At 33.8% G+C, this 18,740-nt stretch overlaps 4 protein-coding genes across 7 annotated transcripts; 3 read left to right on the forward strand and 1 right to left on the reverse strand.

The window, feature by feature from the left end:
* On the forward strand, positions 1–4,144 carry LOC105645748 (D111/G-patch domain-containing protein). The gene is made up of 11 exons (XM_089720197.1): positions 1–313; positions 389–473; positions 726–802; positions 925–949; positions 1,043–1,136; positions 1,305–1,371; positions 2,079–2,175; positions 2,590–2,768; positions 3,096–3,422; positions 3,492–3,608; positions 3,852–4,144. The coding sequence occupies exons 1-11, from the start codon at positions 236–238 to the stop codon at positions 3,915–3,917; spliced, it is 1,212 nt and encodes a 403-aa protein (XP_089576323.1). The 5' UTR covers positions 1–235; the 3' UTR covers positions 3,918–4,144.
* A 2,906-nt stretch (positions 4,145–7,050) lies between these two features.
* LOC105646044 (WRKY transcription factor 22) lies at positions 7,051–10,435 on the forward strand. Of its 4 annotated transcripts, none has more exons than XM_037636920.2 (3): positions 7,051–7,637; positions 7,837–7,953; positions 9,701–10,435. In XM_037636920.2, exons 1-3 carry the CDS (start codon positions 7,231–7,233, stop codon positions 10,158–10,160), a joined length of 984 nt encoding a protein of 327 aa, XP_037492848.1. In that variant the 5' UTR covers positions 7,051–7,230; the 3' UTR covers positions 10,161–10,435. The 4 variants fall into 4 exon arrangements, with proteins under 4 accessions (XP_037492848.1, XP_037492849.1, XP_012087205.1 ...); XM_037636921.2 differs by having other exon boundaries at positions 7,052–7,637; positions 7,840–7,953; XM_012231815.4 differs by having other exon boundaries at positions 7,054–7,637; positions 9,704–10,435.
* A 1,882-nt stretch (positions 10,436–12,317) lies between these two features.
* LOC105645747 (endoglucanase) lies at positions 12,318–14,987 on the reverse strand. The gene is made up of 8 exons (XM_012231428.4): positions 14,715–14,987; positions 14,411–14,623; positions 14,116–14,316; positions 13,954–14,031; positions 13,696–13,848; positions 13,433–13,541; positions 13,143–13,309; positions 12,318–12,923 (listed from the first exon to the last, which is right to left on the reverse strand). The coding sequence occupies exons 1-8, from the start codon at positions 14,961–14,963 to the stop codon at positions 12,534–12,536; spliced, it is 1,560 nt and encodes a 519-aa protein (XP_012086818.2). The 5' UTR covers positions 14,964–14,987; the 3' UTR covers positions 12,318–12,533.
* Positions 14,988–17,531: 2,544 nt separating this feature from the next.
* WRKY56 (WRKY DNA-binding protein 56) lies at positions 17,532–18,709 on the forward strand. Its single transcript, XM_012231814.4, has 2 exons — positions 17,532–17,960; positions 18,347–18,709. The coding sequence occupies exons 1-2, from the start codon at positions 17,557–17,559 to the stop codon at positions 18,522–18,524; spliced, it is 582 nt and encodes a 193-aa protein (XP_012087204.1). The 5' UTR covers positions 17,532–17,556; the 3' UTR covers positions 18,525–18,709.
* Positions 18,710–18,740: the final 31 nt, after the last annotated feature.

Consider the following 18,740-nt stretch of genomic DNA (forward strand, 5'->3'; position numbering starts at 1 on the left):
AGTTTACGAAGCAGATCAAATCCTAACCGCTTAAAGTTGCATCCGCACCGAACCCAAAACCCTTGGCGATCACCGTATACTTCCTCCACTTCACCTTCTAGGTTTTTGCTTCTTTCTGTCCTCAAAAGCTTTTCCTTTCTTCTCTTCGTTACTCCACCAAGGTAAAATATACGGCTACAGCTCGCGGCGATACAAAGAAGAAAAAGAACTAGAAAAATAAATAAAGGCGGCAGAAATGGCCGCACCCGAAGCCCCTGTCTGTTATGTCGGCGTCGCACGTGCATCCCCTGCTTTCCGCCTCATGAAACAAATGGTACGTTTGTGTGTGTGTGTGTGTGTGTGTGTGCGCGCTCCGTTTGGTTTTTTATTATCATGTTTGTTTGTGTAGGGATGGGAAGAAGGAGAGGGGCTAGGGAAAGACAAGCAAGGGATCAAGGGATATGTTAGAGTCAAGAACAAACAGGACACTACAGGTATTTCATTTTTCCTTTTTAGTTTTATTTTCAACACACCTTCCTATTTGTTTTTCTATTTGTTAGAGTTGAGCTCTATGCTGTGTTTGGTTGATTAGAAACTTTGTGACAATGGAAAATATAACATGAGTTTTTGAATAATATAATTTTGGCTAATGTAATCAAACTTATAAGTCGTAAGCTGTTTATGATGTAGCAAGCATTTGTTGGCAAATGGAAACATTAATATTCATTTTTTTTTTTTTTAAACAGGTGTTGGTGTAGAGAAGCCGAGCAATTGGGCATTTGATACAACTCAATTTGATAGCATACTCAAGAGATTGAAAGTGGTATTTATGCTGCATGTTAATTATTCAAGATTGACTTTGTTACTTGTAACTAATAAGTACACTATTTTTCAAGCAATTTGTTTATGACTTTTTTATGTGCACTTTTTGTATTTAATCAACAGCAAGCAGCGCATACAACTGATGAAGGTATAGTATGGTACCTTGGAATTCAGATAAAAATGTAATTAGATGTCCCATTTATAATTGTTGACTGACAATTATAGGTCCTGTCTAAAACAGTTGTTGAAAAGAAGAACAAAGAAGAAACAACAGAGACTGGTGTATCTACTGGTCTCCAAGAACCAGTTGTTAAGGCTACTCGACCACAGGGAAGGTTAGTGCAGTAAAATTTCACTTTTGTTTATATTTATCAATTTTCTACTATGTAGATGGTAACTAGCTTTACAGTAATTCAGTTAAGATAATTGCTCAATTGCATCTGCATATCACTTGTCCAGTAGCAATTGCTTTTTCTAATGATATATTTTCCAAATTGTTGCAGGTATAAGAGAAGAGAGAGAGGAAAGCTTGTCCAGTCATATTCTTCGAAGGATCTTGAAGGGATTCTAGTAAGTTCTAAACTTTGGTGACTAAACATCTGTTAAATGGTCAAAGCAGGGATGTTGAGTACTTTGATGCTTTTGGTGTTTTATAAGTTGGAATTGGATATGGTTTATATGCTCAAATCAACTTGTTAGTTTCTCAATGAATTAATGGATTGTCTGCTTGGAAGCCCATAATCTAAATATCCCATTTTCTACAAATTCTGCTTATCTATTTTTGCTAATCAGAATTTGTTCTTGTTTAGGTTGTGAGATATAATTCAAAGCGTGTCTTGTTTGTCTGTCACAACGTTTTAGCACGTACTAATCAGAATTTGTTCTTGTTTAGGTTGTGAGATATAATTCAAAGCGTGTCTTGTTTGTCTGTCACAACGTTTTAGCACGTATGAAATTTAGGTTCATTATCATATCATGTAAAACTGCCCAAGCATGTTATATTTACAATCTCTTGGATAGGATATTGTTTACTTGATTACAATTCCATCCATCTTTGATCATGCATTTGGTTTTGGCAGTATTCATAGATGCATATTCTTCAATTTGAAAGCCTGCATCATAAAGTTCAAGTCCATGCTGCCCTCAAATTATCAGATTTATTTTTCCTCCCTTAGAAAGCCTTGGGATGTCCTTTTACATTTTTATTTCAATTTTGACTTAAACACAACTTCTGAGTTCAGAGGTTTAAATTTTTCATGGCAATTCTTTTTATGCAGGTCAAAAGGGTTGAAGAGTCATCCCAAACAAATTCTAATACCGAAAATGAATCACTTTCTTCTGAGGCAGTTGAGACTGAAGCTTTTTATCCTGAAGGTATAATAATGCAAGTAGACAATCACTAATTTTTATATTGGTGATAGCATTTTTGGATGTTCAAGCCAGTTTTTTGTCTATGTTGCGTAAAGGCAATATTGAAAGCTCTGAATTTTCTTATTTTAGTTGTGCTACTCTTTTTTACGTCTATCATCTATTCTAAGATAACGTGTCGTTGGTGGAACCAATCAGTGTACTTTGAATGAAGTGCTTGTAAACATTTCTGTCTTTATCCAATGCTCTTGTAAATTTTGCATATGCAATGTTGTTAGAGGTCTTTCTCCGCATAATTCATCTGTGCTGTTCCTATAAGTCTTTTTGGATTTTCTCAGCAACTATTAACTGTTTCTCTGCTTGTTGGAAAACATAATTTAATTAATGGATTGTAGAAATAACCTCAGTATATTGTCACAGAATTCAAAGTTGAAGAGGTTTCTCCAGAATGGTGGGGCTATAAATTGGGATTTGTCCCAGGAGGTTTACTTGGAGCTCAAAATAAAAAGAAATCAAGCAAAACTGGAAATGCTCAAAAGTGTAATGAGAGAACTGCATTTCTTGAAGAAGATCAAGAGAACCTTTACAAACTTGTCCAAGTATGCGTCTTTTCCAAATTCCCCTTCCTGTTTGCTATGTTTTTGTTTGAGTATTATACTTGGTTTTTGAAAATATGCTTGAAAGATGTGTATTTATCATTCTCTCAGTGTGTACCTGTTCCTTTTTTTCCTTGTGCTCCAATTGAACTTCTTGAAATGAAGCAAAATGAGTATAGTGCAGCACAAGTTCAGTGTTAGTTATCATACATGCTGACAGAAAGGTTGAATTTTGGCTACAGCGTGTTAGGATTAGAATGCTAGAGGAGAGGACCAACAAGGATTTCAGACTATTTACTGATGGGATTTTTCTGCTTCTGCAATTTCCAGGATAATGCCACAGCTGGAAAGCAAGGACTGGGCATTAAAAGTCAACCAAAGAAAATAGCCGGTGTCCGCTTCCAGGGAAAAAAGACATCTTTTAGTGACAGTGATGATGAGGATTCTGCTGATGATGATGTGGATTCTGCTGATTTTGATTCCTCAGAAGAAAACCATAATGATGCGCCAGCAGTGGAGAATGTCGAAGAGAAAGTTGATAATGAGATTTCTGCCAATTTTGGCTCCTTAGGAAAAAGAAAACGCGACGCTCCAGGAAAAAATGTTGATGAACAAAAAGTAAAGTTGAAAAAACTGTGCAAACGAATTCTACGTCAGGTGAGACTATGCAATATCTCTGGCTATATAAAACTATATTGTCATTTCTCTAACTGGTGATTATATCAGGTACCAGGGGAGTCCTTAAAGCTAAAAAAGCTGAAAGTTCTTATTGAAGAGCATTCATCTACTGTTTTTTCCAATTTCTCTTCAAAAAGAGATGCTCTTACTCACCTGAAACAAAAGGTAAGGATCATAACATTCTCATCTCATGCCCCTATTATTTTGTGGGCATGACAATTCAAATTGTTTTTCCCATTTATAATATTTATTTTTCTAGTAAGTCAGATTGAATACTCATCAAGTTGGGTTTATTTTCTTCCATGAAGAGAATTTCCACTAAATTTTTTAGAACCTTGCATCCCCCCATTCCCTATAACTTAAGTCCTGCCTTAAAGAATATGTTGACATTTCTTTTCGTGTCAACAGTTGGAAGGCAGTCAGAAGTTCTGTGTAGATGGAAAGAGAGTGAGTCTCATGTGCAGAAGAGGCTGAAAATTTTGGTTAGGAGTTCAGTTGCCTGTACCGGTCTGTATATTGCAGCGGCTAATCAGATTTACAGTACCATGCATTTATTAATTCATAGTGATAAATTGGAGGTTTTTTCTGTAATCATTCTCTATTTATATCTTTGGTTGTGTAAACGCAATAATTATCATTAACAATTTTGTTTGGGTAATGCGCGAATGACAATGAATATCATTCAAATTGTTCTGAAGTCATTACCCTGTTCTCGAATTGAATCTTTCTAGTGTTCTTATTTTCTCTCAACCGTAAGGTGCTGCCATAAGATCACCTAATTGTCCAACCGAGAACGGTGGACGGTTCTTGAATGCTTTATTTTTTTGGGAACAATTTCTAATCATCTGCTTGGTTTAACAAATATGAAAATTCCAAGTCTTGCTACATTAGTTTTTTTCTCTGTCGATTCCAATTTCTTTTCTGTAGGAAATTTCTCCTGCCATTCATGGATGACAAAACACGAGAACGTTTCTCTCTGGTGATTGAATTTGAATGACAGAAAATTATTCTATGGTCTGTGAATGGGAAGGGAACTTTTTCCTTGTCTTAATAATAAATAATAGCGGAGAGAATGGTGGGTTCATTGCGTGCTTATCTCGAATCTAGAGCAGTAAATGGGCTTTGACTGTAGGCCCATTCAACTTGAAGAAGCCCATAAATAAGGAATGGATAGTTGAATATGGTTACCACCTAGTAGCGTGATTGTGACGTCATGCTGCGTGATTCTTTATTGTTAGTATTATTATTTTTTTCTTATGCATTTCACATATCGTACACATGATGCATATATATATATATATATATATATATATATATATATATATATATATATATATATATATATATTGTACACAGTAACAAAAAGTCAGTGTGACGTCGTTTAGTTAATTATTTGTAATGTAGACTAAGAATCAAAATATAGCGTCAAGTAAGTTTCAATTTTAAATAATTAATTTATAAATATTACTTCAAGATTATGAGTTGTCAAGACTTAAAATAAAAAAAATTCAAAATTCCTGCACAAACAAAATAAGCCAAGTAATTAATTAGATCTTTGTAATAAACATGATTTGAAATATTAAGCAATTATGTTATTTAATTTTACATTTTCATTTATATAATAACAATTTTTCAAAATTTTATTAGGAAAAACAATAGCGTAAAATTGATAACGAAGTCCAGCACCGTCAGTCCGTCACATATGCAGGTAAGTAATTTCGGTGGTCAAAGTGTTAGGTTGTACATGAAACAAGTTGAACTCATAAATTATTGACTTGATGGAGGTTGAATACAAAAATAAACAAATAACTTAATATTGAATTTAATATGATTCTTCAATATGATTATAATTCAAAACTCTCCTCACTTTGCATCATCAATTTCATTTTTGTTAACGTAAATTAATATATATATATATATATATATATATATATGGAAATAGTTATTTATATTATATTTACATTTATTGTTCGTATGCCCAATTAATAATTATTTGAAAAAACTATCATCTTTTACTATTGTTATTATTATTATTTTCTTACTTACGTCTTATTCGAATTGTCGTTATTTAAGTGTGTACATATAATGTAAATAAACCTTTTTCATATATGTATATATATAGATAACTTCATATGAAATTATAATGATTAGCACAATGTTAATTTCCTACAAGGGTGTGGAATTTATCCTTCCAATTTTTCTAAAATAAAACAAAGTGTCTTGTCTTCTAGAATTTAATCTTCAAAACGTACATAATTAATAATTACAAAGAAAAGACACATGCCCTTCTTCCTTTTCTAGCGTAAATCTTTGAAACCCAAAGAACAAAACCAACACGTGAAATATTTCTAGTACTTTTAAAAATATAAACCCTTTTTATCCAATTTCAACTCAAAAAAAAAAAAAAAAAAATAAATAAAAAATCAAGTTGCCTACTCTTTGTAGACTATGTTCTTAGGCAAAAGAGGCAAAGAGACAAAAAAAGGAGAAAAAGAAAAAGATGAATTTCTGATAATTTTGATTTTATATAAAAAATTCGATGCACAGCAATATTTAGGGTGCAAAGTTAGACCTTGTCTTGACTGGGCAAATGGTTATATGAAGACAATTGAAGCATAATCTTGAATATGTTGTAATAAGAAGATGAGATCATATGGGAGTGGTCCATATGTAAAAATCCCATTTTGGAGCTTCCCCTTTTTGTACGTAACAACATTACTCTTCAATCTTGATAGAGAGGTACCTAAAATTCTTGCAAGTTGGTGACACTGGCCGACTTCTTTTTTTTTTTTTTTTTTTTGACTATGGAATTTTATACACAGAGAGGTACCTAAAATTCTTAAAAATTTCGTACTTATCTGTCAGAAAATTACATAAACTAGTTCTTCTTTCTCATGAATTAATTAATTAAATTGCATGTATCATCAATTTATAATATATGAATGTTAATGAAGGTGGATATGAAATAACTAGCATGTAATAGAAACTCGTTATCTAGCACGAGCCTCCTACTCTCATGCTCGTTTTAAATTGCGAGATATTTTACCATATTCTTTATTTTACATGTATGGGTAATGCAAACAAGTTTCATTTGTTTGCCTTAAAAAAAAAAGATATAAAATAACTAATAATTTCAAATTTCGAAAGTCCCGTGGGATTTATCGTATTAATTCTGGTTATTACTTCTAAGTTAGTGGAATATCATGCATATAAAAATTAAGAAATTATATTTAATATTACCATACATAATACAAGAAGAGTTTAGAAATGGAACAAACCATACAAGTTAATTTATATTTCTTAATTTACCGATGAAAATAAAATATTTTATTGCTTGAGAATACCATACTACAAATTAATTAATTTTAAAGTTGCTTTGATTTGAAAGATTTTGAATATTAAGTTCCAGAAAACATGCCAATTAAAAAAATTAATTGAAAGGAATAATTTGATTTCCCATGCCCACTAGTTTTAGGTAGTGAGAGTTTTGAGGTTTATACAAAGTTCCAATTATTGGTCCATATAGTACATACTAAGCTTTTGACATTTTAAAAAGTCAACCCAGTGGAAATGCAAAACCAGCAAAAAAAGAATAAACCAGTTTAAATGGAAAAGGATCAGACTTCGAAAACAGCTAGCTTTGAAAAGGTCTTCTTCTCCAATATATAAATAAACCTTTCCTTCAATTATTTTCTATTGTTCTCTCTCTCTCTCTCTCCATTTTCTCTTCTCCAACAAGAAAGTCATCACCTTGTTTCCTCTGTGTTTACACTGCAATCTTTAGTTGATGGGCGAGTTTACTTTAACCGAAGACTGGGATCTACAAGCTGTGGTTAGAGGACGCAGTACCAGTGAAGCTGCCTCTGCCAATATCATGAATAATAACCCACCGTCTGTGTTTGCTCCTTTGAATCTTGATCAAGATGATGATCTTTGGAGTTTCTTGGAAATCTTTGAGTCTAAATCAGATTTAGCTGGCCATGAAGAAATTTGCAAACCCTTTTTGCGCCAGCAGGCTCGTTCCGCACAAAGTAACCCTACTATTAATACTTCAAGTTCCGATTCCATGTCTATAATATCCAACTGTGAAATGAAAGAGCCAGATCAGAAACTGCAAAAGCAGCAAGCTTTTTCTGGATCTGCTAGTCCTGTTATTGCAACTGATGCTACTATGGCAGCCAAGTTAAAAAGGAGGTCAGTTAATTAAATTTATATTATTTTTTATATATTTTTGGAGTTCAACAAAGTTTGTGAATTTCTTTTTACTTTTTTTTTTTTTTTTGTTTCAGACTATATATATCAAGTCTATCTTTCTGATATGGTTAATACAGTTTATTTAGAATTACTTTTCTCAAAGTTTAGATCTCTAATGGGTTTATTAATGCTTCATCAGCAGAAAAAACCAGCAAAAGAGAGTGGTTAAACATGTTACAGAAGATGGCCTCTCATCTGATATGTGGGCTTGGCGTAAATATGGGCAAAAACCCATCAAGGGATCTCCATATCCAAGGTAAAGATTAACTTCAATTGCCTAAACTCTTTCTTTTTTCCATTTCAATCTAGTATAATCCAGGCCAAAAAGTCTAATATTAAGCTTTCGTTAGCTTTGCTGCACTAATTAAAATTGTTTTGCGAATAATGAAATTAAGCTGAAATTAGGAAAAGAAAAAAAGAAAAAAACAGCAGAAAAGGGTTAGCTTTTTAAATGATATGTACATGGAAGGCTCTCTGTCATAGCCCAGCCCATGGTCAATATTGTCCGCTTTGGGGCTCCAGCCCGTACGAGTACCCCCTCACGGTTTTGTTTTCAGGCAGGCTTTGCAACCCGCCCAAAAGGCCTCTTCCAGAGTGCGCAGCCCAATGGTCGATATTGTCCGCTTTGAGGAGTTGATAACTACATTCCCTCTCACGGTTTTGTTCCTTTGGGAGTTGATAACTACATTCCCCAAAGAAGGCCTCAACCATGTTCTGGAACCACCCCTCTTATGTACAGGACCACCCCCTCGTACTTAACCGATGTGGGATTTGCCTAAGGTGTGCTGGCCTTGCCACATACACCCCCCCTTGGGGACTCAGCGTCCTCGCTGAGGTTTGCCCCACCACCGGCCAGAGGAACGAGGGTCGGCTCTGATACCAATTGTCATAGCCCAGCCCATGGTCAATATTGTCCGCTTTGGGGCTCCAGCCCGTACGAGTACCCCCTCACGGTTTTGTTTTCAGGCAGGCTTTGCAACCCGCCCAAAAGGCCTCTTCCAGAGTGCGCAGCCCAATGGTCGATATTGTCCGCTTTGAGGAGTTGATAACTACATTCCCTCTCACGGTTTTGTTCCTTTGGGAGTTGATAACTACATTCCCCAAAGAAGGCCTCAACCATGTTCTGGAACCACCCCTCTTATGTACAGGACCACCCCCTCGTACTTAACCGATGTGGGATTTGCCTAAGGTGTGCTGGCCTTGCCACATACACCCCTGTGGCAAGGCCAGCACACCTTAGGCAAATCCCACATCGGTTAAGTACGAGGGGGTGGTCCTGTACATAAGAGGGGTGGTTCCAGAACATGGTTGAGGCCTTCTTTGGGGAATGTAGTTATCAACTCCCAAAGGAACAAAACCGTGAGAGGGAATGTAGTTATCAACTCCTCAAAGCGGACAATATCGACCATTGGGCTGCGCACTCTGGAAGAGGCCTTTTGGGCGGGTTGCAAAGCCTGCCTGAAAACAAAACCGTGAGGGGGTACTCGTACGGGCTGGAGCCCCAAAGCGGACAATATTGACCATGGGCTGGGCTATGACAATTGGTATCAGAGCCGACCCTCGTTCCTCTGGCCGGTGGTGGGGCAAACCTCAGCGAGGACGCTGAGTCCCCAAGGGGGGGTGTATGTGGCAAGGCCAGCACACCTTAGGCAAATCCCACATCGGTTAAGTACGAGGGGGTGGTCCTGTACATAAGAGGGGTGGTTCCAGAACATGGTTGAGGCCTTCTTTGGGGAATGTAGTTATCAACTCCCAAAGGAACAAAACCGTGAGAGGGAATGTAGTTATCAACTCCTCAAAGCGGACAATATCGACCATTGGGCTGCGCACTCTGGAAGAGGCCTTTTGGGCGGGTTGCAAAGCCTGCCTGAAAACAAAACCGTGAGGGGGTACTCGTACGGGCTGGAGCCCCAAAGCGGACAATATTGACCATGGGCTGGGCTATGACACTCTCTCTATTCAAAGAATTAATATTGTTGTGTTTCACTTTGCTCAACAAAAAGCAGGAGCTACTATAGGTGTAGCAGTTTAAAAGGATGTTTAGCAAGAAAACAAGTAGAAAGAAGCAGTTCTGACCCATCAATATTCATAATAAACTACACAGGTGAGCATAGCCATGCCCATCCTACTCGTAGAAATTCTCTTGCTGGTAGCACGAGAATTAAGTCTACCATGGCTAAACAAGCCGTAGCCATTAATGAACCCAATAACATGCAAAACATTAAAAAAGATGAAACCTTTCCTTCTTCTTCAACAACTCCTTCAATGACTTCCACTGAAGAAGATCAGTTGATGCAAAACGTGAGAATCAAAAATGAGGAAGAAGAACAGGTTCTTGATGATGGTGGAAGCAATGAAATTCCCATGCAGGACATAGTTTTTACCGATGATATGTTTCCAAGCTTAGAGGATTTTGAAGGACTATTTAATATGGATCATCAATTTGCAGCTACTGTTGCTTAAAAGGTTCGAGCTAGCCTTTGCTAATATATAAGATTAATAATCTTTTCTTTTCTTTTTTCTTTTAATACTTCCCAAATTTTTGTCGGGTACTTTTAGTTTAGTTTTTGTACAGTTCTCCATCCTCAAAGAGATGGTTTCTAAATATCAGACAAAAAGGATACAAGAACAAAAATCTTAAATGTTGTGTTTTAACTATGGAGTTAGTAGTTACCTTTGTATGCTAAGGAAGTTTGTGTTAATTAATTAGCTATGAGCATGAAAATTATATATCTTAATTTCTTCTCGCACATTTTTACTTTGTGAATTTAAGTTTAGGTTTATTTATAAATTAATTGGCTTAGGTTTTGATAATTTTGAGTACTTCTACCCGAATTTAAACTCACAAATTTTCAATTCTGAAGCCTATTTCAATCCTATCATTTGTTCTTGTTAATAACCTATTAATTTTAATTACCTTTAGTTCACATGATAATTTCATCATTGTTAATAAGCTTTTTTTTTTTTTTTTTTTTTTTTTTTTTTTTAAATACAATTGTTCCCAAACTTCAATTTATATTGATAGTAACAACTTCGATTTTTTTTTTCTTTTTACATAAAATCATTAGTTTTTTTCCAATTTTTATTGAAAGTTTAATTAATATTTTAATTTATTTGTGACAAAGGAAAAAGTGTAATGATTTACAATTTCTAATTATAGAACTAAATGAATGGCTATAAAATTTTATTTCATGATTATTTTCAACTTAAGAATTCTAATGAAATAACAAAATTGAAGTGATTTTATTGATACAAATTGAAATTTAATTAATAACTTCACCGAAATTCATAATAAAAATAATGATTGTAATTGAAATGAATCCCATTTTAGCTTGCACGATCGAATTTCAAATTGATGTTTTGAAAACATGAGACAAAAAGAGTAGAATGTTGTGTATTAGGGAGTAAGATAAGTTAATCAACATAACCTAAACAAAAAATAATTAATTAATTAAATCAATTATTCTTTTTAAGTTCACTACTTATTCACGTATAGAATAAAGTATGAACATCAAAATTGTGGCTAGCTAGTCTTCCTTTTTATTAGGGCAAGAAAGGGTTACAATGAAATGACTTGAACTCCTGTTTTGGTTGATTTAAATATTAAGAGGTTAAACAAGTTGGATCTTGTAAAGAATTTTATAATCAAGTTTTAGCCCTACCCTCCACCGCCTTGTGAGAGAGAAAACGACACTCGTTTTATATTATAATTAAGCAAGATAAGCACTGCTTGCAATTACTTTGCTTAAAGTAATGAAATTACATTGGTTTTTTTCATTTTTGGACAACTTGACTTTGTTATATTTGTGTGGTCGTACAAAATTAGGCGCGTCCAAATAATTCCAGCGTTCTTAATTTATTAGGAGGCCGAAATTTAAGTCCTCTCATTCTTTATATTATTAAAAAAAATTTATTATATCATATCTTATTGATCGATCGATATTAAATTATTAATTCACTTAAAATACACGGCCCATTTGATTATTTTCATTTGTTTCCAGCTATGAGTATGATGAGACAGACGGACTTAGTGCTTTGTTTCAAACTTTAGGTCGTGGAATTACTTGTCAATTGATATAATATATTTATGTAGTGCATTAGGATTGGAGACCAAATTAAGATTTGGTTGTTGGCCTTTTGATATGCATTTAAGCCCTAGTCCTTGATTAGATATGCTTATCAATTGCAATTATTTCTTTAAAAGGATATTATACAGTTAGATTATTCTCTAAATAGAAAACGTATTAATTAGATGAATTTTACCGGCAAAATCACAGTTTAAAATCTCAAGTTGTCACTGTTAGAAATGTTTTATTTGGATACCGCTCTTACTCGATCGTATGAAGATATGTGTGTGAAGAAAAAATAATTAGTTTTTCATTTTTTAAAGTTGTTGTATTATTTATGTTGTATACTGATTCATTTCCCCACAAAAAATTTAATTAATCAAGAAATTCTTTTGTTGTCATTTTTTAAAAAAAATAATTAGACATGTTTAATAGTTGAGTATATATCTCATAATATAAGAAGGTTAGAAATTTAAATTTTAATGCAATATTTCTATTTTCAAATGCCAAAAAAATGAAAAATAAAATATTATAAATAAGACAAAGCTTCTAATTATTAGGAAGATTACTATTTTTTTACGTTGGTACATAAGTACATTAGACAAACTACAGGAAATATAATTATTTCCTTTTATAAATATACCATTACATTTCATTTAACAGAATATAAAACTGAACCTCTTAATTAATAAAGACTTTAAAATTTTTCTTCAATTATTGGTAGTAATTATTACTTATATCAACCATTTTCTATTTCCTTGAAGATCAATTAGGCCTGAGCAACCAAATCATCCAAGAAAGTTTCTTGCGACATAACTGTGGAGCAATCTGCTTCCTTTTCAGTGAGCAAAGCAGAAACAGAACCCACAAAAGCAGCGTTCATGTAAGTAGTAGGTTCAGCACGTGAGTACTCTGTTCTCAAATCTTTGTACTGGTCATTTGAATCGGGGCCTCCGACGACAGCGCCAATATGCGTGTTTGGATTTGGTCGGTTAGAATTGAAATACATTGAGAAACCATCGTTGCACCCAACCTTATCACTGTGCACTCGAATTGATGGGATTGATGCTCCTCTATGGTGTAATTGGGTTGGGTATTTATTGCCAAACCCCACCATATATGACATCTTCATCGGGTTATTTCCGAGCATATAGTCCACCTAAAAAGCCCACATGCCAATCAGGGATATATTTGTATTTGGCATGAAAGCCACGAGGCATGCAAATTATTGGAATTGACTTGCCCCGAGCTTTATGATAGATCAAATCAATAATTTTTTTTTGTAACGAGCCTAGATTCACCCTTGATGGGTAGAGCTATAAACTGTGTCTAGGCAATTCTAATACTGTAATTATTAGTACTGTTCATAGATTTTTACCTGTGATTTTGCAAAGGATCTGATTTGAGAGGCAGAGAAATGTGCAGAGCCACATTGGATTCCATTGATATTATTTGTAGTTAAGGTTTTGGAGAAGATAAACAGAAGCATGGTAGAGCTGGTTACATACTGCAAATTAGAGCTGTCTCTAATGTATAAAAGACCACCTGCAAATTATTGAAGCAAAGAAATTGGTCAAATATTATTGATCGATGTTTTCATTTAGAAATTTCTATTTAGAAGTCTTAAATAAAAATAAAAATCCTAATTATCTGTACTCAAATACATACCAGGAGTTGTTTTAATCTGCACAGAACTACTTCCAGGCATCAATGCACAAACAAATGACTCTGCATCACCCCGGAACTTATCCAAATCCTTCTTCCCAGAGTAAAATTCCTGAACAAAAACATTAATTAGTTGGCATTTTCCTTTCTGGCAAGCATCAGAAATTGACATCAAGGACACAGTCCATGAATAGTTCTACATAAAAGAAGTTGAAGTTTAACATTTGCTATTTTTTTTCTTAAAAAAAGAATATTATTGAGAAAACCTTTGCTAGTAATGTCTGAGCTCCAGCAAATTTGTTGTCCCAACTGAACTCGTTAACTGGTTGACTCCAGCCGCTATTGCTAGAAACATAGCTCAAGTACTTGTTTTGTCCACTTGCCTTGTATAGCCAACTCGCAGCCCATAACAACTCATCCTTTTTATAACAATGATTCAGGAACTATTAGCTGATATACTAATTCCCAGGAAAAAGAAAATACCCACCATTAAACAATAAAAACTCTTCAGGTATTATAATTACCTGATAACCTGAGAAAGAGCAGTAGAAAGGGCAAGAAGCTTTATAAGTTGCTCTATACTTGTCTGAAAAGTCAAACAACTGCAGAACATTCTCAATTAGTGATTAGTGATTATCATTTAGATTAATGGGATATTAATTGATAATAGTTGATGTTGAGCTTACTGATTGTGAATGCCTTAATAACTTGTTTGAATATTTGGAGTCAACAGACTTAAACACAAGTGAAGCAGCAGCAAGAGCGGCTGCTGCCTCAGCTGCAGCTTCAGTGCCTGGTGAGTTTGGTGTTATCTTGTAGAGTGTTCGAGGAGTGTCCATATCTTCCGGTCTTTCCCAGCATGCATGATCAGCATTTCCATCACCTACCTGTCAACCATATGAAAAATGAAATCTACTTCTTAATTTATAAACTTTCACATAAAAGAAGACTTCTTGTTAATCTTTGAAAGAGATGGTATACCTGGGTATAAAACGTCGTGGATGAAGTATGAGATTTTAAAAGGTAGTTTGTGCCCCAACGGATTGCATTTTGGAGGTAACCAAGCAGGTTGATGGAAGCTATCTCTTTCTGATACTCAAGTGCAGCCCAACTCAACAAAGATAGAGTATATGACATTGGCCATCCAAATTTTACATTATCACCAGCATCATAGTAACCTCCTGTTAAATTGACCTGGCAAATAACAGAAAACCACAACTCAAACAACAATTCTATCAGAACTGACATACTAGATAGAGAAGGTATAATACATATATGGACATACATTATCAGGCTTGCCATCAGAAAGAGCAGAGTCAGCTCTCCAAGAAACTCGCTGGTTGGCAGGCAACTTGCCAGAGCGTTGCCCGTCAAAAAATAAAATAGCTTTGCCAAGTGCATCACCATAGCTAGAAGCTTTGAAGCATAATTCTTGATTTTGAATGGCTAACCCACCTTGACTTATAGCCAATAACAGAACAACAACCCAACTACTGTAACCCATGACTAGTGACTCAACTGAACTGCCTTGCATTCGGAACTCTCAGGACTTTGGTGCTATTTATAGACTCATTTCCAATACTATAAGAAAAATCCCACATGCTTTTTAATCAACAAAGATAAATAAATATGGGGAAGTTATGAAAGACATATAACTGAAGATGACATATCGAGGGATGGAGATAGCGTGAGGAGTTTATATTTTACACAAGTGATTTTCAAAACAATAATTAATTAGTCATATAGAGATTACGGAACTATATAATAATTTTATTTTTATATATATAATGATTAAGTATATATGACATGCATACTAATATGTACTTGTACCCACTCCTCAGCGTCATTAGTTGCTATAGTATCATTTTTCTCTTACGTGTTACCAGTATTTTCCTCAAGTACTCAAGTGAATATATACATAAAATTCTCATAATAAAAGTCATAATAATGATATTATTATCATAAAGTGCAACGTTATCTTTCAAAAATTGAAATGGATGATAATATTTTTTCCCGATATTATGAATTTTATATGCACTCTATTTCTATCTCTTTTTTAATTTTAAGCCCTTGTTATGTAATTTGCTTATTAAAATGATATTTAATTAATCATATTTGCATGAATTGAAAAGTTATTTCTTCTTCAAAGTGATTACCACAGTCTCCTTGACCCGAGTGGCCTAACTAGTTAATTAGTTAGGCATGCTGGAGAGAGAGAAGTCTTGTTTCGCTGAGATACTCACATGCATATCATATATGTTAAAGATTGTCAATTTTGGGTATAAAAGCAAATCAAAGTCCATAACTCCATTATCCTTTTTCCCATTTCTTAGCTTTATTTCTTTTTTCTATTTTTCTATTAACTTTTTCGTGTTCTATTGGGTTTTGTCCTTCATGAGCCACCAAGTCTGAAAGAACTTCAAGTTCATTATGCAACGCACCAATAACCCACAAGCAACCAAAATTTATCAAACGCCTGTTCCTGCTTATGACTTGGGCAAATCAAGCCCGCAAGATCTTTTTCTCTTTCTCTTTTTAAATATAGGATAAGGGATAATACATTTTGTACGTAAAAACAATATATTTTAAGGTCTTTTCCATCGTGTTTGGCCACACAGCATAAAGGATTTTACGCCATCAATAAGTACATTTTGTATTTCTATTTTTGTGGGAAATAAAATCATTACTACTATAACCAACACATTATTAATTACTTAAAGATTACTTCTATCCATATATAAATTGTTTTAGAAGAATTTTTCTATCCAAAAATATAAGCTGTTTTGAAAATATTAAAGAATAATTATTGAACTTTTAAATTTTAATCTTATATATATTAAATACAATAACAATTATACTAAATTAAGAGTAATTTAATCAAATTAATGAAGTTTTTATCATAATTTAGGGGAATAATTTGTTTTCTTAAAACCTTTAACAATCTATATTTATGGATGGGATTAGAAGAGTATTTTCATGTTATATAAAATAGACAATATTCACAAATACATGCCAAAATCATTACAACTATTAAAATTTATTGAAAATATTATATTTTTGGGAACCTCAAGAAAATGAGTGAAATTGATTTTTTAATTTTATGCCTTGTTGGTAATTAAGTTAGATACACATTAATAAAATCAGTGTCCAAAGAGAATGAATGAAATTATTACCTCTGTCCATAAATATAAATTATCGAAAATTGTTGCACGATGATTTAAGAAAGTAACTAATCATCCTAAATTAGGATAAAATATCCATTAATTTAACTAATTACTCTTTAATATAAATAAGGGTAAACTTAAAAAAACATTATTAACTACTTTTTGATAATCTCAAAACTAGTTGTAGTTATGGATAAAAGAACCATCCCAAAAGGCTAAAACGGTTTATATTTATGGCCAAAGGGAGTAGTTCTTAATCCAATTCCAAAGTCCTAAGCTTTGTTCTTAGAAGTGTGTTGTTTTGAGAATAAGAATCATCCAATTTAAGATTTAATGATATTCATCGACAAGTTTCAATTCGAAATAGATTGTTAAATTTTTTAAATAAATACTTCTTTATGTTTATAAAATCTTAACTATACTGACGAATACCTTGGCAAAAAAATATTAATTATACACACAGATATTGGTAACCAACTCTTAACTATCTTTACTATTGTGTTCAAGCTACACAACTACCTTACATGGCTGAGTATCCTCCAAAGAAGCTTGCTCGTTAATTTTCAACTTAAAAATTAAACTGGATATTAAATTTTCATTATGGTATTTACAAACATAAATTTGGTATCTACTAGTACATATATACATGATTATGCCCAAGATTAGGGTTAATCACCTTGGCATTCACAAACACATAGGACTACTATGCCAAAGATAATCCTATAATAATATTTTTATGACTAATGTTAAGATTTAAGAGGGCCAAGACATATAGTTTTTTGGGTACATTTACTTTGCAGCAGGACAGTTGAACTGAATTAGGTGAAGTGTAGTTGGGTTTATTATGGATTCAAGAAATTTGGGTTCTTTCTTGCTATTTTTGCATGAAACTGTTTCAACCAAACCCACAAACATAAATTCCTATACACATGCCAAATTCTCCTATAACCATTTACGTCTCTAATGGATAATGGAGAAACCCCATCAGTATTGCTTCCCGTACATGATGACATTTTTAAACTCAAAGACTTAATTCCTTCAACCTCATTGATCCTTCCAATGGCAACTCACAACCAACTTGGACAGGAAATTGATCAATTTGCTCCTTCTAGTGATATCGATTGGGTTAGCCTTCTTTCTGGTTCTCTTAAGTTTGGCGATCAGAATCATCACCAACCACCAGTGGCCAGAGATAATATTGGTGAAAATGTAAACACAAATAAGATCAAGAAAGGTGGCTGTAAGGCCAAAAGAGTTGTACCACAAAGAATTGCATTTCATACTAGGAGTGCAGATGATATTCTTGACGACGGTTATAGATGGCGAAAATATGGACAGAAAGTTGTCAAAAACAGCATCCACCAAAGGTATATATGTGTGTGTGTGTGGTTATTTGTTTCTTTTATATTGCCAAATTAGCTTCCAAAATTTTGTTTCAGTACATTGAGAATTTTTCAAGAGAATTCGGGCAATAAAGATTTGAATCTGCATTATGAAGCATTACTCAGAGCATTATTAGAACTCGAAACCAATACCTTGAACTTAAAACCAATACCCCGAACTCGAACCCAATACTTCTCGCCCTGTACCCACACAACCTTAAAGAATGTGACGAGAAAATGAATCAGATTACACCTGATTGTTATTCTCTTTTGATATTTGACTTCATTGAACTTGCATATTGTAGTTTTTCTTTCTTTCATTGGAGCAATATGTCCTCACAATAGTGTGATTTTTGCATGTGATGGAGCAGGAGCTACTACCGGTGCACACAACATACCTGCAACGTGAAGAAACAGATCCAACGGCTGTCAAAAGATTCGAGCATTGTAGTGACCACATATGAGGGCATTCATAACCATCCGTGTGAGAAAGTTATGGAGACCTTAAGCCCCCTTCTAAGGGAGCTCCAGTTCCTATCTAGAATTTAGTTTAATTAGCTTTTCCTTTTATTATTTCTTGTACATGGAAAAAAAATTGTGTTGGAGAACAAACTACTAAAGGGTCTGTTTGTCATTAAAATTTACTTTTAGGATGTATATGAATTTAACATGTTTTACTTGTAAAAGAACTCGAAATTAATTAATTGCAGTTTCAAGCATTTTCCTTTTCCTAATTGACAGGTCTCAAGACCAAGTGCATTATTC

Source organism: Jatropha curcas, chromosome 4, assembly GCF_041381405.1.
Source record: "Jatropha curcas cultivar XTBG-Jc1 chromosome 4, XTBG_Jcur_1.0, whole genome shotgun sequence".
NCBI lineage: Eukaryota > Viridiplantae > Streptophyta > Magnoliopsida > Malpighiales > Euphorbiaceae > Jatropha > Jatropha curcas.

Coding starts and splice junctions, on each gene's coding strand:
- LOC105645748 (XM_089720197.1), top strand. CDS start 236: ATGGCCGCACCCGAAGCCCCTGTCTGTTATGTCGGCGTCGCACGTGCA. Junction 950..1,042: donor AGCGCATACAACTGATGAAG/GTATAGTATGGT, acceptor TGTCTAAAACAG/TTGTTGAAAAGAAGAACAAA. Junction 3,423..3,491: donor GCAAACGAATTCTACGTCAG/GTGAGACTATGC, acceptor TGATTATATCAG/GTACCAGGGGAGTCCTTAAA.
- LOC105646044 (XM_037636920.2), top strand. CDS start 7,231: ATGGGCGAGTTTACTTTAACCGAAGACTGGGATCTACAAGCTGTGGTT. Junction 7,638..7,836: donor GCAGCCAAGTTAAAAAGGAG/GTCAGTTAATTA, acceptor ATGCTTCATCAG/CAGAAAAAACCAGCAAAAGA. Junction 7,954..9,700: donor AAGGGATCTCCATATCCAAG/GTAAAGATTAAC, acceptor CTCAACAAAAAG/CAGGAGCTACTATAGGTGTA.
- LOC105645747 (XM_012231428.4), bottom strand. CDS start 14,963: ATGCAAGGCAGTTCAGTTGAGTCACTAGTCATGGGTTACAGTAGTTGG. Junction 13,542..13,695: donor CTCAGACATTACTAGCAAAG/GTTTTCTCAATA, acceptor GTTTTTGTTCAG/GAATTTTACTCTGGGAAGAA. Junction 13,310..13,432: donor GCAGATTAAAACAACTCCTG/GTATGTATTTGA, acceptor AATAATTTGCAG/GTGGTCTTTTATACATTAGA.
- WRKY56 (XM_012231814.4), top strand. CDS start 17,557: ATGGATAATGGAGAAACCCCATCAGTATTGCTTCCCGTACATGATGAC. Junction 17,961..18,346: donor AAAAACAGCATCCACCAAAG/GTATATATGTGT, acceptor GTGATGGAGCAG/GAGCTACTACCGGTGCACAC.